This window comes from Plodia interpunctella, chromosome 28, assembly GCF_027563975.2.
Source record: "Plodia interpunctella isolate USDA-ARS_2022_Savannah chromosome 28, ilPloInte3.2, whole genome shotgun sequence".
Lineage (NCBI taxonomy): Eukaryota > Metazoa > Arthropoda > Insecta > Lepidoptera > Pyralidae > Plodia > Plodia interpunctella.
The window spans coordinates 2429960-2454530 of NC_071321.1; the positions used below are offsets into that span (position 1 = coordinate 2429960).

A 24571-nucleotide genomic window follows, 5' to 3' on the forward strand; every position below is an offset into this window, starting at 1 on the left:
CTTTATGTCTTAGTAAAAAAATAGGAAATAGGTATCAAGGCTTCCAATGGTTTAAAAAAAATTGTCAATGTCAATGTGTCACAGTCATTGCTATTGTTTCATGATCTGTCAGCTCGAGCTGTCAAAAATTAATCGTCATTGTGGCAAGCATCCGCGAATAAAATAATCCAATTTCTAATATTTAATTTTCAAGGGTTTTACAAAACTAATTCAAAATGATGGTAAGTAGAGATTTACAAAATTTCACACCACAATTACTTACTAATGTTTTTGTTCATATAAATTTATCGCGCCGGGGGGCGTCACCGCTCGCCGCATTCTTTTAATTTCCAGCTTGTTAACATTTTGTTTAAATCAATCAAGCAATAACTGTTTTGTATCTCTTGGTAGTGATTCATAATATTATTATCAAAGGATTTCTTATTAGTTTTCGTCATTTTCCGTTTGATAACATATCGTGACGTGGAGTGTTAATAAGTTGGAAGTTCGTCGCGACTCCAAGGTTGTTTACCGTTTTTGTGTGATATCATATTGTACGAATTTGTTCAAATGGTCTGTCCTTAATTACAGTTTAATATCGTCCATGTTTAGATTTGTATTGTTTGTTTATATAAACAACTTATTTTTCAACTTTGCTTGTTCCTAGTTGCATTCAGTGCTGTGACACCACAAAGCCTGAAAAAAATAAAGAAAGAAAGACATAAATCTTAACATTTTGAAGATTTAGCTGTCATTTTCCAACTGCCTGACATCAACCCTTCTTAGGAATGGTATTTTATATATATTATTTATTTGCCTATCAGACACCTAGGCTATGTGTCTCTTAGTCCACATCCACAGGAGGAGTATGTAGTGATCCTATTCTAGGGGGCAACCACAGGCCACACAATCTGGATTAATTGTATTTGTTAATCATATTGTTGTTCCTGTTCCAGGATTGTGTAGAGGAGACTAACCATGATCCCCTGTCGGTGCCTCCGGCACAGTCTCCGGCAGGCGGGGATTCCAAAGTGGACAAGAAGAAGCCCAGTGAGAATGTATCATTGGTTGACAACAGTTTATTGGTATTACATAAATTTAATGTTCAAGTTCTATTGCAAACTTGAAAATATTTAGCCATAGATTTTACAGTTAAACCATTGGATCAATCAGAAAATGACATAAATAAAATGAGATTTCCTATGAATGAGAGGATAATAACCCTCTAGACTGTGAAATCTCAAATGTATTTGTCTCAATGTTATTATGTATTGAAAAGTTTAAATACAAAGTAGTGCCTAACTGAATATTCAGCTAGTTTCAGCCAATAATTCAGGCTAAACTTTCAATCACATGAATCTAACTTTTTACATCAATAAGAGTTTCTAGGGTGAAAAAAAAAACTTTTTTTTAGTTCCAATATTATAGTTTCACTATTCCATAGTTTCAGTCAGACATTTAATAAATAATTTTGTTTAGTTAGCCAAGAGTAGATCTTTATCTAATTCATAAGATTATCATAATGATAATGATTTTCATCTCCCTCACACAGGTTGACATATCAGATGCCTTGAGCGAAAAGGAGAAAGTGAAGTTCACGGTGCACACAAAGACCACTCTGCCAGAGTTCCAAAAGTCTGAGTTCATTGTGGTGCGACAGCACGAGGAGTTTGTGTGGCTTCATGACAGATATGAGGAGAATGAAGAATATGCTGGGTACATTGTGAGTACTCAGTAGTTATGGTTTTAATCTCCGAATTTATTTTATTTTGTATGAAGAAAAGGACCATATACTTCCATGCATGTCGTGCGAGGCGACTAAGGGACACATTCTAGGTAGCTGATAGGCAACATTATCATTCCCAAGGAGGGTTGACGTCAGGCAGACGGCCGGTTGTATAATCACATCCTAATCTTTTAAAGTTTATGATACATATAGGTATCATTTAGGGTGAGGTCAGGCCACGTTCCAGTAAACAAGTTTTCTTATAATGCATGTGACTTGGTCAGATTTGTGTACTGTATGTAACAAGGAGGAAGACTTGATACATGTCTTGCTGGAATGTGGTCGATATACTGCTCTATGTGATAGATTTTTAGTTAAAGTGCTTGTGTGTAATGTATTGCTGAACATAGTATTGAGCAGTCCATTATCACAGGTGGCTAAATCCATTTATATCTTGTGGACAAGCATTATGAAAGCTAGATTAGTTTATATTAGAAATCCTCCATGAGGCTAACATAGTCACACAAAGTGCACTGAAGCCTAGTCAAAAATTTAGAAGAAAAGAAAAATAGGTATCATCATGCAGTCTTGGGCGACTTATAGCAGATTCGATGAGGGCTATTATCTGGTTGAAATCCCTTCCCAGTGGTTGCAGCCATTTTCAATATCTGTAATCTAAATCCCAAATGTCGTGTCGCTTTAGCCGTTTATTATAGCTATCATTCAGTTCTTCTGCAAGTTCATGAGTCAAGAGATAAATTCAGCAGCAAGATGACTTAATTTAAATGTATTTTATCTATTGTAATCAATATATATAAAACTCCTGCGTTACTGAGTGACTGACAGACAATGCACAGCCGAAACTACTGGGCATAGAAAGCTGAAATTTTTGGTTCCTAGGACAGTGTAGGAGAGCACTAAGAAGGGATTTCCTGAAATTTCCACGGGAATCGGATTTTTACTCACATACGAAATTGTGGGCAAAAGCTAGAATTGCATATTTTTAACAATGTCTATCCATACCTTGTTGGATGTTCTAATCTAAAATCCTATATTCAGATACCACCAGCTCCGCCCCGGCCTGACTTCGACGCTTCGCGCGAGAAGTTGCAGCGTCTGGGGGAGGGGGAGGGGGCGCTGACCAGGGAGGAGTTCCTGAAGATGAAGGAGGAGCTCGAGGAGTACGTATTATTTTAGTTGCACAAAAGTTTTGCCCAAATATTTAAATTATTTCGATCACTTTTGATAGTTTCATATTTTCAGTTAATGGTATGTGTGTTAACTTTGTAGTGTCTATGTGTGCACAATTTTTATGAAAATGAAAGAGCGCGCAAGTAAGATTTTATTGCCCTATATATGATATATCAATATTGTCTTTTTGGTAATCATAAATTTTGGCTTTTGTTATTTAAACCCACACAATAGGGTAATAGTTTCTTTTTTTCATTTTGGTTCCAAGAAATGGCCGCCATCTGTAGCTTACATGACTGTAATAATATTTATTGTAACGTGTATATTGGGTGCAATAAAGGATTTTGTATTGTAAAGTAAATCTGTAATTCTTTCACAGTGAATACTTGGCTACGTTCAAGAAGACAGTGGCCATGCACGAAGTGTTCCTACAACGTTTGGCAGCACACCCCGTGTTCAGAAACGATTCCCACCTCCGTGTCTTCTTGGAGTACGAACAGGATCTATGTGCCAAGCCGAAAGGGAAAATGGACCTTATTGGTGGATTGGTAAGGCTTATTTCAGATTAATTTTATCATTGTCACTACACACAGCTCAAAAAAAATGCAATTTATATATGATTTTTACCTGTAAAGGCCCGGCACCATTGTGTCGACGTAACGCGTAACGCTCCGTTGTTTGGTTTCGACATTGACGTGCGTCGACGTACGTCGAATCTCCATACAATTTTTGCGTTGTCCGTCATATCTACAGAGGACGACGGAGCAATTAGGACGCGGCCTATTTAACACATATTTTTTTGTATGGAAATATATGAAAATTTTGAACAATTCTGTTACAGATGAGGTCAATGACCACCACCACAGATGAGATCTACCTAGGGGCAACGGTCAGAGATGTCAATGACTTCTTCGAGCAAGAGACGTCGTTCCTACAGGAATACTACTCTCATTTGAAGGAGGCTGTCGCTAAGGTCGACAGGATGACCACTAAGCATAAAGGTGAAACATTTCTTTACATTTAATATATTTCCAAAAAAAAAAGTCTATATAGAAATAGTAATGTATTAAGAATAAAAAAAAATTGTTATATCTCTGTCTGGAACTACCGGGCGAATTTTAATGTTTTTTTTATTGTGTAAAGCTGTGTGCTGAAGCTACTGAAAATGAGGGTTCTCTCCAAATTTAATGGTGAAATAATTTTTGAAATCGGTTCGGTAGTTTCTGAGATTACCCGCTTCAAACATACAAACTCACAAACGCTTATAATAATAGTATAAATAATAAATGTGCGGTGTTTATGTCTTCAGAGGTGGCAGACGCCCACATAAAGCTGTCATCTTGCCTGACACAGCTGGCCACGCGCGAACAACCGCCTACTGAGAGACTCCTTACCAGAGCTAGCGACACATTCGACAAATGCAGGGTAAATATTTATTTGTCTAAATTACAAGATCACAACAGCTGTAATAAAACTGTATTTTGACGACCTCCTGTGGCCATTAGGCCGGGACCTCCAGTCCGGCGGGATGACCATTAGGTCATCCCGCCGGACTGGAGGTCCCGGGTTCGACCCCCGGTTAGCTCAACATGGAAAATGATATTTTTCAGATTGACTTGGATTGGGTCTTGGATGTTTATGTTATAGAATATAGAACGTTGAGTTAGTATCCTATAACACAAGTCTCGAACTTACTTTGGGGCTAGCTCAATCTGTGTGATTTGTCCATATTTATTTATTAAAATGTACAATATTTATCCTATTACAATATTTAGTAGAGGTGAACACAGCGTGTTACGAAATGTTAGAAAACATTTGTTGTCAAAAACAGTTACAGGAATGTTTTAATATGTTACCTAGGGAAAGGCTTTAACATTTTTTATGATTCTTATTGGAAAAAATCCTTACAAATCCTTGAAAAAAAAATCCTTAAAAACCCTTGAAAAAAAAATCCTTAAAAACCCTTGAAAAAAAAACTCCCATTTATGTTTTAAATTTACGAAATCGTAATAATATATTTCTACGACGATGTCTATTTGTAATGCGAATAATAAACCCTATCTCCATTTGCAGAAGATCGAAGGTCGCATGGCATCGGACCAGGATCTGAAGTTAGCTGATACGTTGCGGTACTACATGAGAGACGCTCACGCAGCCAAAGCTGTACTTGTAAGGAGACTTAGGTTAGTAAAAATACGCTTTAATGCTGTATTTATAAGGTGTAATATTGCATGAAACAGAGAATAAAATTAATTACGTGAAATATTCCTTGTCTTACATCACTAAATTGAGCCAGTAGTTTGTAGCTTTTTGAGAAATACTTTGTAAGTAAATGTATGTAATGTAAATGATAGTTATAAATTGTTTTTTTTTTTCAAGTACAACTTTTGATTATACAACCTTCATTAATCGAATGTGTTATTCCTAACACTGGTGTCAGATTTAAATCAAGTCGCGTAAAGGCATCTGAAATTACCTTTACAACGACCTACCCCGCCATCTAGTGGCAAGTAGTCGGATACACACTAGTGAACTAAACCTGTGCACCTGTGTCCATCAGTGTGCAGGTTTCCTCACGATGTTTTCCTTCATCGAAAACAAGTCAAGTCGCCTAGAGACATCTGACATAATTTCCAATACCGCCATCTAGTGGCAGCAGACGAATACACAAGTGAACCAGACAGAAAGCCCTTGTAATTAATTACTTTTAATTTACCAGATGTCTTGCGGCTTACGAAGCAGCCAACAGGAATTTGGAAAAGGCAAGGGCCAAGAACAAGGATGTACACGCTGTAAGTTTTTATTTTTTCAATTACATATTCTCACTAGCGGCCCGTCGCGGCTTTGCTCCGATAATACCATCTACACTATTATTATAAAGAGGTAAGCGTTTGTGAGTTGTATGTTTGAGGCGGGTAATCTCCGAAACTACCAAACTGATTTCAAAAATTCTTTCACCATTAGAAAGGTAAATCATCCAAGATTGCTATAGGCTATATTTTATCTCGAAATTCCTACGGGAGCGAAGCCCCGGGCAACATCTAGTTAATTATACACTGAAACCTTCGTCTTGAATCACTCGTATCTATTTTGAAATCCACATCAAAATCTGTTATGTAGTTTTAAAAATCTAAGTATACATAAAGCGATGTTATTCCGTAATAAAAAAATATATATATACTGCGTAGTGATCGAATACTATTGCCTTGATAAAGAAATCAATCAAATACGTTTTGGTGTGGTGTTTGGTTCCGCCCTAGAATAGGACCACTGCATATCCTCACGTGGATGTCGTACGTTGTAGCTCATAGCAGGTAGCATTCCCAAGGAGGGTTTATTGTTTCAATGTTGAATGGTTATTTTTGTTCTGTTTAATTTTTATATTTTTATCCACAACAAAAAATATGTCATGTTTTCGTATTAAAATTGTTTGATTTGTCTATTTTAATGTTTGTTCACACGTTTGTTGTGCCATCACCAGCCGCTGGAAGTACAGGAGGTAAAGCACGCTTTATATGTATTATATAATCGTATAAAAATTAAAAACAAACTACAATATATACTTATTATTTTCAAAAAAACTTGCACGTAATTTCACGGCACTCGCGTTTTTTTCAACATTTTACAATGTAGTTGTCGCCTTCACTTGTTGGCGTATGTCACGTGTGAATTAATCATTACATATTCGTCTTAATTATAGCGCACCGCTTCGCGTCGCGCTTTAATCGTTAGCATTATAACTGCGACCACGTTTAGCTACCGTGGAAATTTTCCATTGAATCATTTTCCCCGAAATATATTTATAATATAAATATATTTCGGGGAATTACGTGCCAAATTTCATTAAAGTTGATGTTGGTTAAATAATGTTATTATTTTTACTTGCAGTGTTTATATCTAGTTACAATATAAAAAGTATTTTAAGCTTTTTAAATAATCTCTTTATTTATTAATAGAATTTTGCGTTTCATAATATCTTCTATATCTTCTTCTTTTCTTGTTGATGTGTACAGAGCGACTAAAGATACATAGTCTTTGACCCGATTCCGGTCGGGTCACGATGAAAATGATCTTTTTCTGATTGGCCCGGGTCTTGGATGTTTATTTATGTATTTGTTAAAAAATATAGTATCGTTGAGTTAGTATCCCATAACACAAGTCTCGAACTTACTTTGGGGCTAACTCAATCTGTGTGATTCGTCCTAATATTTGTTTATTTATTATTTATTATTTTAACAGCTGAAAAGCATTCCCTAGGATTGTTAACGTCAGGCAGACGGCCGGTTGTAAAACGAGAGCCAAGTTGTGGATGTCGAGACCTTAAAACAATGGTCGTTTCGTCGTCATTAAAATTGAACGAATGAGTGAATGATAAACATTGCAGGCGGAACAAGCGCAAGCGGACGCATGCGCTCGCTTCGAGCAGCTGTCAGCTCGAGCGCGCGAGGAGTTGCTCGACTTCCGAGTGCGGAGGGTAGCTGCTTTCAGGAAGAGGTAACTTGTGTACATTCAGTTTTATAAATATGGTGTTAATACGGGAAACTACAACACGACAATTTATCCCCTTTCAGTTTATTCTTCATGGCTGAGGGTCGTGAGAAAGTCATAAAGACTTTCTTATGTGATCCTAGTTTGGGCTGTTTAGCCGTAAGGGCGTAACAGACAAATATAGAGCACATCGTATTTTTTTAAAACATACAATTTAATGATTTATTGCTGTAAATTGCATGGAGCTTTAATGAAAGATAAAAAGTGACAGTAAAAATACATGACATATAGATGACATTGACATGTAAGTAGCTGTCACTGTTACATTGCTTCTCTTTATGACGTTTTTGTTCCGTTAATTTTTTGCCGGCTCCATGAGTGTTTTAGAAAATTCTAGAAAAAAGGAATCGAAGACAGGACTTAGCTTATACCATATATTTTAAATTCTTACTGCGCGATTTTATATTTAATATTGAGTTTATCGTTTGTCTACAGTCTGATCGATCTGGCAGAGTTGGAGATGAAACATGCGCGTGCGCAACAAGAACTGTTCAGAAAGTCTTTGCAAGTACTAAGGGAATGCCAGTGAGAAATATAATAATATTGTATATGTTAATAACACGTTTTGATTTTGTGGTCACATATAGGGTGGCTTTTAAACAGCATACAAATTCGGGAAGACTTGAAGTGGAATATGTCAGTGAGTTAGAAAATTTTGCAAAAAAATCTTTTCTATAATTTTATTTGAATGCCAGCTCGTAATTCGTCATTCAAATCTCGTGTGGAAATGCTGCTGTTTAAAACAACGCTCTGTATTGTGAAATATGAAAGAGGGAGAAGAAAGAAATAAATGAAAGAGAAAAATATATACGATACAGTCTACACGATAGCTCAGTAATATTGTAGAAATTTAGTTTTTGTTATAATCGCTAGCTTTTTTTAGTAACAGGGTGTTTTTTATTATAATTCGGTTCAATTTTTTATTTCTTACGGATTTAAAACGGAAAATAATGTAAATAAAGCAACACCCTGTATGTGTATGAAATTAATAAACCATTGTAAGGTGCATTATAATATTATAGTATTTATTTAACAGTTTTGTTAAATATATAACTTGTAGGAACTAGTGTATTTTAATGGAAATCGATTTTGTTACGGCAAATTTTTATAGTTTAGAACTTGTTTGGCTTGAAAATGAGAAAATCGAATAATTTATTTTTTCTTAAAACAGAGCCCTGATAAATCCCTAAATCCTAACTAATAATAAAAATGCGAAAGTTTGCTCGACTAATCTTCTTGAATTTTTGCATACATGTAGTTGGAAGTATGGAGAAGGACATTGGGTACCTTTCTTCTCGGAAAATTAACTGTACCCGTGGGAAAGTCACGCGGGCGAAGCCGCGGGCTTTCTAGTAAACAATAAATGCCCGAAAAAGAGTTTGGCTTGGAGTGGTTTTGAATAAATTACCTTCTGCGAAAGTAACACGATAATGACTTCTTGCAAAAGTGGCAGTCAGTCAGTAAACACTTTTTAATCGACTTCCAAAAAGGATGAGGTTATATGTGTTATATGTGTATTTTTTTATGTATGTTCAACGATTTCTCTGTAAATTGTGGACCGATTTTCATTTTCAGATCAGCTAGATTTCTGCTTTTCATTGGCTCCAAATGTAATTTAATATTCGATTTCTATTAAAATATTCTCAAACAAAATATATAATTGACTGATGTCGAAATGTAGCTTAGCTTATAAGGTAATATGTAAAATATAATGTTTATATAACTGTTATAATATCATAAGTATCATTTGTATATCAGGTAAGTTATTGTTCATTATAAAAATCACGGCTTGTAAAAAAGCGGAATTTGTATATTCCTTTTCTTGATTTTACTCCACCAGATCGCCCTAGTGATGTGTCAGATCTCGTAGATCGAGAAAGCTATAGACAAGGGGTGAGCGTAGCCACTTGAGACAGAACTATGTCAAATGTTAAGCCTATTCATTTATTACCTGCCTACGTTTTATAGCGTCTATGTTGCCGCTTTGTATGAGATGGGCCGGGAAGTTGTATATAAATGTTTCATCTCATTTGGCTATGCTGTTGTTGTCTTTGTCTTTGGTCAAATTAATATTTTCACAAACCTTTTCTCGTGTAATTTCCCATATTTTCCACAAAAAATGTTCCCGCGCTACGGGCCCTGACAACGTGGCCGATCTACCATTGATAATTTCACATGGTGTTACGGGATTTTTGTAGCCCCGATTCTATAGAGGTTAAAAAAAGCATACATTTTTTACGGCTGTATTGCCGTTAAAGTTAATTATATGCGGAATGATTGCATTTTGAATTCTGTCCCAAATTCATATGTTTGTTTCGAAATTATATAATTGTACATATTTGGAATCGTATTCCTTTGCTGATCCAGAACATTTATAGTACTTACTTGTTTTCTAAAAAAAATATCATATCAGTATGTTCAACCTTTTTTTAACCCAAGCACAAGTGTCCTAGGCCAATTAATAGCATAAATAAATTAATGTTCCCTTAGACCAAACAAATAGTGCTTCAGAGAATTGCTACTCCCCTATACACTAAACTATGAGGGGCAGAATTATAGTATATGTATGTTTAGATAAAGATTTTTATTTAGCATAGTTTGTGGACCAAGTTATTTTCTTCTTTTATTCTATTCTATTCAGATAACAGCATCATTATACTATGGACTCTAAATGCTGGTAATAAAGTCTTAAATTACTCTGTATCACTTTTAAGGTACTAGTTAGTCGCACACTAGCGCCATCTACACAATATTAATTTCGCTACAACTTTTGAACGGCTGAACCGATTTTCATGACACATGGCTTAGAACACTCGAGATAAAATTATCTATGACACAAGAAAAAAGCTAAACGAAAATCGGTTCATCCGTTTGGGAGCTACGATGCCACAGACGTGTCTGTCTGTGTATCTACACAGACAGACACGTTAGACTTATAACTCTTGCGTACGATATCCACGTGAGGATATGGATTAGTCCTATTCTAGACCAATAAAAATCGTTTATATAACTTTTCGAACGTTCTAGTATGGGTAAATACTTGTCCAATCGTGAAACCTCATTGAAATTTAGAACCAATGCATCAGTGCTGCCATCTAGTATGTATTGCTGTTATCTATGAACAAATAAATATTTATTTGCTTATTTTCATTAGCACTCGTTTCGGATACGCAATTTTTGTTGTTTCAAAAACAAATTGACAAAATTTCAATGTGTATGTTACTGTTTTTATTACATTTGGGCCCGGCCCCATTGCTCTGCTGCGTCAACGCAGCACGTTGCGCGTTGTTTTACCTAGATTTTAATATTGACGTGCTTTGACAAACATCATACAATAACTGCGTCGATGGAGAGCAGCGGGACGTAGCGCAACGGAACAATGGGGCCGGGTTCTGTCGCATTTCTTTATATTTATTGCGGCTATTAGACGTAAATTGATGTAAGCGAATGTTTTTTTTTTTAAATGTTTATATCTAGGGAAATATATGATTATATCCAATTTATATGAAGTTTTATTATAAGTACCTATAATCGTATACTTAAACAGAAATATGTAAAAGGGTGGTTCTCAGAGCGTTTCGACCGCTGCGGCCGCTCTGTCATTACGATCCGTCAATTTTCATGAGGAAGGAATCATTTTAAAAATCAACCATTCATAAAATTTACATTACCACAGTACAGATTATTTTAAAGTCAGATAGTAAAACTAATTGTTGTCTTTGTTGAAATTTGGAAAATCGTAATGACAGCGCGGCCGCAGCGGTCGCGAAACGCCTAAATCGCATGTTACGAAGGCGACGCGTTTCTATGACGACGCTCACCACAACAAGTTAACATCACAAAACAAGTGAACTAGTAAGTTCTTGATTATTAACAATAAATTTAAATACTCCGAGTATTATACAAAATTTCGTTAAGATAACATATTGTACTAAAAATACTATAGTTATTATACGAAAAAGTGATTTTAATACAATGTCTTTGAGTTATTAGAGGCTTCGGTCAAATGTAGGTTAATTAAAAATTAATGATGTGTTTTGACATGGCCCAGTGCGTCACATAAGTTTCAAGGTAATGATTGGTCAGATAAAATGGCCTATTTATTTTTATTTACCTAATTTTGTGTTTTATATGACGACCTCTGGTGGCGCATTGGTAAAGCGCTTGCCTCTGAACCGAGAGGTCCCAGGTTCGATCCCCGGTCGGGTCATGGTGGATGTTTGTCTGATTGGCCCGGGTCTTGGATGTTTATTTATATATGTATTTCTTATAAAATATAGTGTCGTTGAGTTCATATCCCATAACATAAGTCTCGAACTTACTTTGGGGCTAGCTCAATCTGTGTGATTTGTCCTAATATATTTATTTATATAACACCAGTTTGCCTGCTGCTCCATCGCGTAACCTGTGTTGGAACCTCGGGTCATTAATTATATTTTCCAAATTTCATCGAGATTGGTCCAGTGTTTGAGCTCTATGGGAATGCTATTGTTGCCTGTTAGCTATTAAGTCTATGTGTCCCTTCGTCGCCTCGCACGACATCCACGAGTGGGTATGGAGTGGCCCAATTTTAGGGCGGAACCACAGCAAGCATTTAATTATTAGTGTGGAATGTTCTTGTAAAATAGTGTTTCGTTTTTCAAGAATGTGTAATTGTGTTTTTTTATCATATATGTATATACGCTGTACCTTTTTTGAGGTAAATAATATAATATTAAACGTAACATAAATACATAATGGTTGAATTTCAATTTGCTTTATACTATTCGTCTTCAATTACTTTGTTCAGTTTAATGCCAGCTCCACACTGTCGCCGAACTCAACACATTCCGCCGCGAATACGTGAACATTGCGTAGTTAGTATGAACTATGAATGCCTTTATATACCGCAATAAAAAACCAGCGATGTATACTTAACCGTCAAAGTTTTGCAAACTGTTCGACGACAGTGTGGAGCAGGCATTAATATCGTTGTAGGGAAAATATATGGAAGTATCTCACAGACAACAGAACTCTGTTTTCTGTAGGACATTTATATGTTATATTTTGTTATAAAGTCAAAATAAAAGCAATAATTCGGAAATGTGACCATCACGTCACAAAATGGTCACCGCTCAGCATATGCCACCATAGTGTGAGCCACAAACAAAAATTAAGCATTTATTTACTTAGACTAAGTACAACTGAGTCCATGAATCTTCCAGAATCCTCTTCAATGAATATGGCGTCGTCAACCAGTTGTTTCCTACTCCTGTGGTTGCTAGGACGCGCTCACGGGAAGTGGGTGGAAGGCAGGATCGATACAAAAGAGGTAATTATGATAATTGGACTTCAATCCCGCAGAAATTTCGAGAATTTTTATAAGATAAGGCTGCGGTGAATTTTCTTGAGCAAGAGCGACTGACATACATATGTATCAATTTATGAATCTTAAGTACCTGAAATAAATATATTTTATTTATATATTTTCTGTAACACGATTGTATTTTAAGCTTATGTAAGAAATTATATGACACTTCATAAATTTTTCAGAATTGGGCATTCTTAGCCAGGTTCTGTTTCCTCTCACTCGAGGGCCAGTTTGAGTACCTGATTGAATATGACAAGGACATGGGTATGCCTAACCTGCTGCTGTACTATGATGATGATAGCCAGTGGCCCGCGGTCTACCACAGTAGCAAGGTAAAATGTTCCGTATTTTATCGGTCTTAAAGAGTTATTTCGCTTAAAGCACCTGGCTAAAGTGTTGAATATATATAGAACGCACATTATTCTGTTAAACTATCAAATGTCAAGTCTTGCTTTTCCCGCCTTTTGCGGTCTCTTCCCGCGCTCCTCTGGACTGTGCTACCGAAATCTTGTTTTAAATTAAAATTACCAATAAACTAAGCTTTATAATTAATTACCAGGTTTTCATTATAAGCAAGCAGGATCTTTAAGTATTTTTAGTGTACTTAAAGCACCTGAGGCCTTGTCTTTAAAACGGTTTGAAATATTAAAATTTGTGCACCTAAAACATTCGCTAGTCTAGTAACCTAGGTGCTTTAACTCCGTCACAAGGTTTATTTATACCAAATTTCATAAGAATCCGTCCAGTAGATTTTGCGTGAAGGAGTAACAAACATGCCAACAACGCGCGACGCCGACGTGTGTATACACATACGTCGGCGTCTCTTGAGATAGCTTTACCAAATTTAAGTAGTAGCCTGTAGACTTAAAGCACCTGGGTGCTTTAGCTAGGTGGTTCCGCCCCAACATAATTGTAATAATATGTGACAACATAAATGTGTGAAATAATTGACCATAATTAATATTCACAGACGTGTAAACAACGCGAGGCAGTCCTCAACAAAGCTGGACAGAACCAGATGATCAAGCTATCTTACTGGTACCCAGACACGGAGTATTCTGGATGCATCATCAGAAGGGATGACAAGGAAATGCCAGCTGAAAAGAGGTTATTTATTTAATAGTTTATGTATATGAAACTAGCTGCGCCCCGGGGCTTTCTATAATATATCAAAGTACATTATGTACTTTGATATACTATTAGATTAAGCGGTTTAAAATCATGTGTTTTTTTTCAGTTCGACGACTAGCACACAGGAAACTCCGTCTACTAAAAAACCGCAAAAGAAACCCAAAAATGGCACAAAACCGCAACTACCACTGGATCCAGCGTATTACGATCAATTTCTAAAAACTACCACATCCGGGCCAATTTCTACCATCGTAGATGGCAATGCTACCACTTGGTACGAATTGTATCCAACCGACGACTTGAATATTACTACTGTGTTGCCAGATGATGATTTATGGGAAAATGTCGGAGGTGACCGGAATGGAAGTCAATTTAGCAATTTAAAAGATGTGGAAATTCTTTTTGGTGATAAAAATAATTCCAGTGTAAGTATATTTATTTCTTATCTCGAGTGTGGTAACACTGGTGTCAGATTTTATTTACGTCGCCTAAGGCATCTGACGTGACTTTTTTGTCGGTACTCGACATCTAGTAGCAAGTAGTCGCATACACACTAGTGAAGTAAACTGTCAACCAGTGTGCAGGTTTCCTCACGATGTTTTCCTTCACCGGAAGCATGTGGTGGTCTATGAAAACAACATTTGAGTCAGATTGGTCACGAGTAGGATTCAAACCTGGGACCTTTCTATCTCAGGCGGCCGGTCTGAACTACCACCACTTCAATGTTTAAAGATTGGATAAAACCATTAAGTTTATGAACGATCTAATAAACGTATGTTTATTGCCAAGCAATTAGAACTCAACATTTTGTTAGTAATCCTTACCAAAGTGTCTGCCTGCCTGTTCGCGATAAACTAAAAATTCACTGCACGAATTTCCATGTGGTTTTCACCATGGTATGATTCCTGAGCAAGGTTTAGGTGTAAACATTTATTATGTTTTTACCCGAGTGAAGCCGGAACGGGCCTTTAATGCTTAATCGTAATTAATTTATGACATTAATATATACATATATCCTAACCTACTAATTTTTGAGTATGTTTGTTACTCTTCACGCAAAACCTTCTGGACGGATTGTTATAAAATTTGGTAGACGTGTAGAATATAACCTGGAATAACACATAGGGTACTTTTTATCCCGAAATTCCTACGAGAGCGAAGCCCCGGGGTGCAGCTACTATGTATATATGTGATCGATTGAAATGTTATTTATTATCCAGCATAAAATAAAACGCTCAACGTTCGAGTTGTACGAGCGATATCGTCGCCGTCGCCTGAACTCCCAGCCCAGTCAGCCAGCCGGCAACAGGAACACCGTGGAGAAGCTTGTGGTGTCCTGTCACAATTCCAGAAGGTTCCGCTCCGCGAGGGAAAGGTGGTGGTTCATTGCAATCAGCAATTGTGACAGCTCTAAGGTTAGTTTATTTAGTCTTCATTCTTTTCGATTGTGTTATTGCTAATTTTAAGATGGTGTAATGGCTAAAGACGCTCGCCTGTGAAGCGAAAGGTCACAAGTTCTAATGTTACTCATGTCACGTGATTTTACTACACATGCCCACAGATATAAGAACATTACATGTACATATTACACGCCGATTCAGAATAAACGCACAACCGAGTAACGACCTTATTGCTACTACATAACATTTGAAACCAAAAATTATGTGGGTAGTGCTTTCTCGCTCAACAAATTCTTGTTCGACTAAGTAGCACCAATAGCGGTCGGGTTTGGCGTTTGATTGGCCGAATCTTTTTATTGGCTAAAATGATATAATGACTTCGGTGGCGCAGTGGTAAAGTGCTTGCCTCTGAACCGAGAGGTCCCGGGTTCGATCCCCGGTCGGGTCATGATGGAAACCGTTTTTTTTCTAATTGGCCCGGGTCTTGGATGTTTGTACTTATTTGTTTTAAATATAGTATCGTTGAGTCTGTATAACACAAGTCTCGAACTTACTTTGGGGCTAGCTCAATCTGTGTGATTTGTCCTAATATATATATTAACTTTAACGAATGAATGCAAAATTCTTAACCAACATATCGGCTGAAATATTTATTTGCGATGTAAAATTATGATTTCGGCGCATGTACCTCGGAGTAACTTGAAAGAGTGGTATTGTTGTTATCAATTTTTCTTTATTTTCAGGGTTTGGACGTGAGATATAAGTTCCTGATGACAAACGGACCGGATGGTGATTTCTGGCACGAGCACTTCTCTGCAGACGAATTTTGTAAGTGCCACGTTATCTCCGCAAAGTCGAAACTTTGACCTTAGATATTAACTTTTTCTACCTACATTTTTATGTAAAGGGGATAATGGATTTTCATACATTTTTTCCGCGTTTTTAAATTCAATTAGCTAATTTCACATCCAAGTTTTAAAATGAAATATGATTCTTTTCATGCAAATATAAAATACTAGCTGCGCCCTGGGTCTTCGCTCTCGTGGGAAATACGGGATCAATATAAAGTACTCTATGTATTATTCGAGGTTATATTCAACCCGTGTACCAAATTTCATAATAATCGGCGTCCAATAAATTTTGCCTGAAAGAGTAACAAACATACACACATACATCCTAACAAACTTTCGCATTTATAATAGGATTATAACCCTGAAATAATGTCACTGGATATAAACATTATTTAAACAGGTCCAAACACAATGCCTAAAATATAATATTAAAATTAAAGTTTAAAATTATTATTTTTATTTTTTGACTGTACATTTTTTAAATGTTTATACAGTCTGTCCAAAAAGCGAAGAAAAAAAATTGAGGGCGCTGTCTTCTATTGGCCGGCAACACTGGGTGTTCATCAACCAATCTTGAAATATTTCGTGTTGCAATGGCAAAAAAATTTAGTTCGTCGAAAATCCGTTCTCGACCGACTGTATCTGTATGACTTTCTTCTCAATTCCAGATGTCCTACCGGTCCTGCTAGCTTATACTTTCGCGTACGTCATCGTAATGATAGCTGTCGTGATGTGCAGCGTCGAGCTGAAATCTAGACATTTATTGCACTCGAGCTACAAGCTGTTCCTGGGCTCCGTTGTGACGCAGCACGCCGGGGTTGTGTTGCAGAGCTTAGCTACTGTGAGATACGCTGCCAACGGTGTGGAGAGCAAGGTCAAAGTGGTCGGTAAGTATAGTGAATCCTTAATGTAATGATACTCCTTTAAATTTTAAAAACTTAAATTTTTAAAATTCTGTTGGCTTTTCTGTTCGTCGTTCGAAATGCAATCTATTTATAGGATTTTATTTGATGTATGTTTTGGCGCAGTCAGCCCTCAGAGCTGAATAAGATTATCTGATAATGATATTTTTTAATTATTAACGATCCCAATCGCTATATTACCTTTACCAGTGATGGGTTTACGTGTTTGCCCAGTTTCTTCCCAAACAGTCGTAAACCCTTCTATTAGATGGTTTTGGGTCTTTTGTCTATTGATATATATAATATCTATCTTTATAGGGATTCTTTACATGTAATGAAACAAATGCCTCTGCCGCGTCTGTCTGTTCGTGATAAACTCAAACTACTGCACGGATTTTCATACAGTTTTCACCAATAGATAGTGTGATTCCTGAGGAAGGTTTAGGGGTATAATTTATTATGTTTTTACCCGAGCGGGGTCGGGGCGGGCCGTCTGTAATAAATGAGAGACAAAAGGTCGCCAAACATTGGCAGTTTCGACGTACAGTCAACAACACATCAAGTTAACCTGCATGAACCTCTATGGCGCGGTAGTAGCGACGAGTTTGCAATGAATTTGGGTAGGCTGATGTGCTGTTGATTGTACATTGTCAGTTAACAAATACGGACTCCATATTAGTACTGCTAACTGTCGAGGTACTAAACATAGTACCTATATAGATATAATAAGCTTATTGTCGAATTTTTGTGACATATTTTGTCATCATCATAACCATTTTAATGTCCCCACTCCTGGTGCACTATCCTTATAGATATGGAATACGGGCCATGACCCATCCCGCTGAGTTTTAACGACCACGATACAGCTAAAACCGCAACTTTCGAGGCACAGAGGAGCTTAGAAAATACATTGTTTGGAAACCATAATTGACCGAGCGAGCGAAGCGATCGTGGTCTTTGTATGTAGATAAGTTTGTAACGCGATAACTTTCGAACCGTTGGTCTGATTTTGATGAAATTTAAAAGTTATGTGAGGATCTGTCAATAGAATTTTTAAGTTCATGAGGCAACAAAATCGGTGAAGTAGATTTTGAAATATTTATTCACAATTAAAAAAAATATATATTATGCGATCGCGAGGTCCAAGTTCGCGGCGAACAACTAGTATTTTACGTTACAGGCCAATTCTTATGCGGTGTGTCAGAGACGACATTTCTCCTTCTCTTGCTTCTAATGGCCAAAGGATACACGATAACGCGGGGACGGCTCAAAGTGGGCTTCACCGTTAAACTGACTGTCTTCATGTGTTGCTACATCGTCACTTACATCGTGCTGTTTATATACCAGGCTAAGGTAAGTGTTACAGCGCCATCTAGTTTTTTCAATCATAAATTATTACAACTGCTTTTTCAATCGATGGTTTTTTTAAATTATTAGTAAACATTTGAGTGTGTTTGACCCACAGATATAGAAATATAAATTAATTTATTCATAACATGCATCACAGGAAGTTAATAGAATGTTAATATTACAAAGGTACATTAAATATGCTACAAAAGGGTAACACTCAGCTTGTGCCGTGACGAAGAGCCATGACGATGATCTTCAGTGATACCAAACAAGATGGCGCTACCAGAAAAGAGTTTGCAAGATAAATCCGCGAAACATATATTCTTCTTCATAGTCGTATTCCTCATGGCTAAGGGTCGTGGTTATAACGTGGAATTAAACATACACAACAACTTTCTTGACATTATTAATGGAGTGGTTTGCCTTCTCCATTTCACATACAAGTTAATAAGAATCAATCAGTGTGCAGGTTTCCTCACGATGTTTTCCTTCATCGGAAGCAAGTGGTGGTCGATGAAAACTAGTTTACACTACGTTTACATGAGTCACATTGGTATATAAACTCGGAGTGGCACAAGTAGGATTCGAACCTGGGACCTTTAGATCTACAGGCGGGCGTCTTAACAATTACACCACCACTGCTTCTGAAATATATATACATACAATTATATTATCAATATAACAATGTCGAGATGGATGAACATTATTAATGTCTGGGAGGAAAATTCAATATAAGAACATTACATTTGTAATGTTCTTATATTATGCTCAAACCACAAGATGGTAATGCACAAACATATCTATGTGGACTAAATAAGATCCATATGTTTTTCAGAGCGATTCGACCGCTGTGGCCGCGCTGTCATTACAATATTACAAATTTTAACATAGCCAAGAATTAGTTTTATCATCTCAATTTAAAATAATTAATCTGTACTGTGGTATTGTCAATTTTAGGAATGAATAATTGATTTCAGAAATAATTCCTTAAATAAAATTGACCAGTCATTTTTCTTAAGGAAGGAATCATTTCCATGGGGTGAATTTCACGAGTTTAATAAAAAAATAATAATTCTTTATTCAAAAAAAAGAAATGCCAGAAATGAATGAAACGCTACACGCCGCGTTCAATCGCTCGTGCAATTCGCGTCACTGATCGTAATGACAGCGCGGCCACAGCGGTCGAAAAGCTCTGTGAACCGCCAATTTCTCAAGTGACGTCTTGGAGAAAATGATGCGGTGAAGTTTGTTGCGTCTTCAACTGCGTTTAGTTTTAAGTAAATTTTTGACTGACTTATGATTGTGATAATTTTCAGGCATTCGACCCAGGCGAAGTGTTGTACCTCTACGAGAGTCCGGCGGGGTACGGGCTGATAGTGCTGCGTGTGATAGCCTCGTGTGTGTTCGCGTACGCTACCTTCTTTACGGTTAGGAAGTTCCCTGAAAAGGTGCGTATACTAATCATGAAGATATAGGTTACACTGTGTTTACTGCATGAATTCGAAAGCCGTGTGTCCGATGGCTAATTCACCGAAACCGTTGGCTCGAGGCTCCGGGTTGCCGATGTTCCATGTCATCGATGTACCACAGTTTCGACACTGCAACTCGCACTGCTAGTAATTTTTTTTAACGATCTCCGTGGCCTAATGGTCATCACGCCGGACTGCTACACCGGAGGTCCCGGGTTGGATCCCCGGTCAGCTCAACATGGAAAATGATCTTTTTCAGTTTGAGGTCAATCTGTCTTAGATGTTTATCTATATATGTATATTTTATAGAATATAGTATCGTTGAGTTAGTATCCCATAACACAAGTATCGAACATACTTTGGGGCCAACTCAATCAGTGTGATTTGTCCCTATGTATATATATGTAAACTATATATTGCTATCATTTTTGTCTGTGGCCCGACTTTTCCTTCTTGCACGATTAAAAATGAAACTATACGTTTCTTTACTACTCTCAATACCTATGTATTTTCCATCAAAAATATCTCAGCAGTGTTGGCTCCATTCTAATATCTTCATGACTGAACTTCATACTGGAATACGATTAAGCGATATTTAGATTGAACGATAAATGAACGACTCTATCAAATTATGTAGCTCGATCGATGTTGGTATGTTCGATCTGTATAAGAATACTAAAAGTATTAACTGTTTTTGTATATATATATATATATATATATATATATATATATATATATATATATATATATATATATAGTGTGTGTAAATTCAAAATTTTTATTGTAACCAAATAAATATTTTCTTTCTTTCGAATTGTTCAATTTCTCTCTTTCACAGAATATGTTCTACTGTCCTTTCTTCATCTGCGGCATTCTGTGGTTCTACTCTGGACCTCTGTTCATTCTAACTGCCAACTCGTATATAGGTGAGTGAACGCGCCATCTTTTTTTTTATTGAATGAATGAAATTATTGCCGTGAAATATGGTAAAAGATATGCATAGTTAGTTTAGTATTTTTCGTTATACAAAATGTATGTATGAAATGTGATTTAATAATGTCCTTTTGATATGATACCTATTTAGCTGCGCCCCGGGGCTTCGCTCCCGTGGGAATTTCGGGATAAAAAGTACCCTATGTGTTATTTCAGGTCATATTCTACCCGCGTATTTTCATCAATTTACAACTTTAACAATCAGTCCAGTAGATTTTACGTGAAAGAGTAACAAACATACACACACATGTATACATCCTCACAAACTTTCGCATTTATAATATTAGTAGGATTTACCTGAATCCTAATTCTAACTAAATTAGAAATGCGTAAGTAAGTTTGTGTGTTTTAACAAAACAAAGATCTAGTTTGAAGTATGGAGCCTTCTCCAATACCCTATGTCCTTACATAGGGTACCTTTCTTCTCGGAAAAATAACTGTTCCCTTGGGAAAAGCTGCAGGCATACGGCTATGGATAAGGACATAGGGTACCTTTCATCCTGTAAAAGAAACGCGGGCGAAGGCGCGGGTATAAGCTAGTATTAAATAAATACTTACATATTTTGACAAAAAATCCAGATAAATGGGTGCGGGAGAGCGTGGTGACGGCAGTCCTGTTGTTCATAACATTCAGTGGACACATCATGTTTTTGGTAAGAAGTTTTAATTATTTTCCAATGTCAAAAAATGTCGAATATCGGTTTAAAAGCTCTTCCACCCAATTTGATTAGATTGACAATTAAATTAGGTCGTGTGGACGGAAATATGAAATTCATTATGGGTGGTCGATATCACCCGATTTGGGTTGCTTAATCAAATACTGAATATGGCGATTTAGTTGTGTACAGTCAATAGCACATCAAGCTGCATGAACCTCTATGGCTAATGTTGACTGTACGTGTGGACGGACGATCAGATTGTACCCAATTCAATCGGCAATCAAATTGGGCAATCAGATTGTATCGTGTGGAAGGGGTTTAAATTCTGAATATGTGCGTAAACTTTGATAAGTTATCTACTTACTTTTAAAGTACCTTCACATGGACTTTCACACGTCGAAGTGAAAGGAGAGGAGAAAAGCGGACACTGCGCTCCGACGTTTTACAGCTGTGGAGGGAACCGGGAGAGAGAGGCACTTTATAGAAATTACCTACTTAGAAACAAAATAAATGCAGTACATACTCAATGTGTTTTCGTCTTTATTTCAGCTTCTGACGCTACCTGTGTTCGCGAACAAAAACTTTCCTTACCACGTCAGAACTACACAGATAGGCGTTATGGAGGTAACTATAACTAAATACTTAGATTGTAGCTTAGACAATTATAAATAGTATCTTTATTGTGAAACACAGACACACGAACATAAACATAAATAAAGACTTAGCTACTAGGTCACAAGGCAACGGCTCCGTTAGTTTATAAACGTGTATATACTCATGCACAGACTTATATATTACTAGCTGCACCCCGGAGCTTCGCTCGCGTGGGAATTTCGGGATAAAAAGTACCCTATGTGTTAACAATTACGCGTTGATTTTCCTCACTAATCATATACAGTAATTTTGTCATGTACCGACGGTTTTATCTCGTAGTGTACTTCTAGTTCTACTTGAATCTATGAGTGACATTTATAAGTAGTTATTTTCGGTTGGCAGGTAACCGGAAATCCAACCATAGACAGTTTCGGTCCCAACGCGTACCATCCGACCAACGGGGCAGCTCAGACCGTCATCATACCGCTCACCAGGTAATCCGACTCGAAGGACCGATATAGAATATAATAAAAAAATAGGGGATGTCGTGTTCAAATTTAAATTCTTTATTTTTAATTACAGACGTACAGAAGAACTAATAGGCAACATGTACAACCAATACATGGCATCTGCCCCACCACTGTCTCTAGAGAACGAAACGCCGAAACTCAACGGCGTACCAAAGAGAATAGACTCAATGTCGCCCAAAAACACACTGTACCACCAAAGCAGCAGTGATACTAACACGTCCGACGACATAAAACCGGTTTTCAACAACAAAGACAACCAAATATTCACGGTCGAAAATCAAATGTCGAAATTAGAAGCGGTGTTGCCACAAGAAACTCCCAAAACGGAGAAACTACCACACGAAAATCTACCAAAATCGAATTTGAAATTAGTGAACGGTTACGGTGAAAATGGTCAGTTTTGTTTGTCGAATGTGGAAGGGCAAAATGGTTGGGATAGTAGAGGGGATTTGCCGGTGGTTCTGAGGTCCAGGAGGAATATTTTGGAGCCTATAAAGAGGGAAGAAGCCCCTATACCGAGTTGGTCTTTGGCGAAAGGGCCTTGTGTTGTTGCCATGCAGAAAAAGAAGAGTTTAGAAGATGAAGGTACTATTTTTGTTTGTATTTAGTTTTATTGTAAAGAAATAAGTGTATAGAATAAAATTAATACAAGAAAGATAAATGTAAGCATGTATGTAAAGTATACAACGAATTTATCACACGTACTTTTTTATCTAGCTTTTGCTCGCGACTTTACACGCGAATAGCAAATAGTACATTTTCCAATTTTTCGTGTGAATAACGAAAAATATCTCCACAATTGAGTTATAATTATTTATTTATTTAACAAAAGACAGGGAAATAAAATATTGAAAATGGTACTGAGGGGTTCACTGGTGAATATCATTATATGTTAGAGAGGGCTAGAATCTAACCGAACACAGCAGACTACACCTAGGTGAAACTAAGATCGCCTGCACTTAGGTCTAACCGGCTAAAGTAGCCGTGCGTCGGGGTTTAGCCATAACAAATACACTCTTTATTATTTCTTTCATCCTCGCGTATTCTTAGTTGCATCCGAGGATGCGACGCCGCATAGCATGGGATTATCGGATAAAATTAACCTATTTTTTTTAAAGTTTTGGCTGCATATCTAAAACCACTCAAATCAAATTAAATTTTGATTCGATTTGAGTTTCCTGCCTAATGTCAAACTTCTTTGAGAATGCAATTATGGTCTATCAGCTGCCAGTTCTAAAACTACTATAGCAGTTGTGTGTTCGTCAGTACTGTAACGGTGTAACAAATAACTGAATAATAATATGACTTCATATTTCAGATGCCACAAATTCTCCAAATGGCAGTGTCCAAATGATAAATGGTAGAAAAGTGCCGCCGGTCAGAAACGGCTTGCAACAAAGTTCGGGAGAAATTTCTACCATACACGAGGGCCATGTCCAAAGCTACCAGAACACTGTCAGCAAAGCTACCATAGATTTGTTTAGTGTTGCTAACAATAAGGGAAGTTAGGGTTTTTTTTTAACAGATCAAAGACATACTAACAGTCTGTCAAGAAAGTAAAAAAAATAAATAAGGGCGCTGTCTCCTGTTGGCTGGCAACACTGGGTGTTTATCAACCAAAGTTGACCATTCTATTTGGTATTGCAATGGCAAAAAATTTAGTTAAAATCCGTTCACTTCTATTTCTTGACAGACAAATTAACTAACAACAGACGGCAAAGAAATTTAACTTGTATTTCTAAAATCTAAAAGAAATATATGACGAAGTCTATAATTGTCTCTGTCAACGGAATAACCCTGTGATTCATAAAAAAGTTAAAGGATTCCTTAGGGTAAAGTAGGTATGTTTTGTCTCTTTCAGTCAATCCCAAATATTGTAAAATGCCATAGTGACAAAA

At 36.8% G+C, this 24571-nt stretch overlaps 2 protein-coding genes across 4 annotated transcripts; both read left to right on the top strand.

The window, feature by feature from the left end:
- Positions 1–95: 95 nt before the first annotated feature.
- On the top strand, positions 96–9526 carry Snx6 (Sorting nexin 6). Of its 3 annotated transcripts, none has more exons than XM_053766188.2 (12): positions 102–221; positions 936–1064; positions 1532–1702; positions 2765–2886; positions 3276–3444; positions 3738–3897; positions 4206–4321; positions 4970–5079; positions 5616–5688; positions 6378–6395; positions 7281–7390; positions 7880–8214. In XM_053766188.2, exons 1-12 carry the CDS (start codon positions 216–218, stop codon positions 7971–7973), a joined length of 1278 nt encoding a protein of 425 aa, XP_053622163.1. In that variant the 5' UTR covers positions 102–215; the 3' UTR covers positions 7974–8214. The 3 variants fall into 3 exon arrangements, with proteins under 3 accessions (XP_053622165.1, XP_053622163.1, XP_053622164.1); XM_053766189.2 differs by lacking the exon at positions 102–221 and adding an exon at positions 481–552; XM_053766190.2 differs by lacking the exon at positions 6378–6395 and having other exon boundaries at positions 96–221; positions 7880–9526.
- Positions 9527–11376: 1850 nt separating this feature from the next.
- Positions 11377–24312, top strand: LOC128681889 (transmembrane protein 145-like). Its single transcript, XM_053766185.2, has 16 exons — positions 11377–11515; positions 12649–12755; positions 12977–13126; positions 13765–13901; positions 14032–14350; positions 15146–15340; positions 16069–16153; positions 16845–17063; positions 18259–18431; positions 19745–19876; positions 20736–20823; positions 21470–21543; positions 22099–22173; positions 22546–22637; positions 22726–23258; positions 23992–24312. The coding sequence occupies exons 2-16, from the start codon at positions 12660–12662 to the stop codon at positions 24180–24182; spliced, it is 2559 nt and encodes an 852-aa protein (XP_053622160.1). The 5' UTR covers positions 11377–11515; positions 12649–12659; the 3' UTR covers positions 24183–24312.
- Positions 24313–24571: the final 259 nt, after the last annotated feature.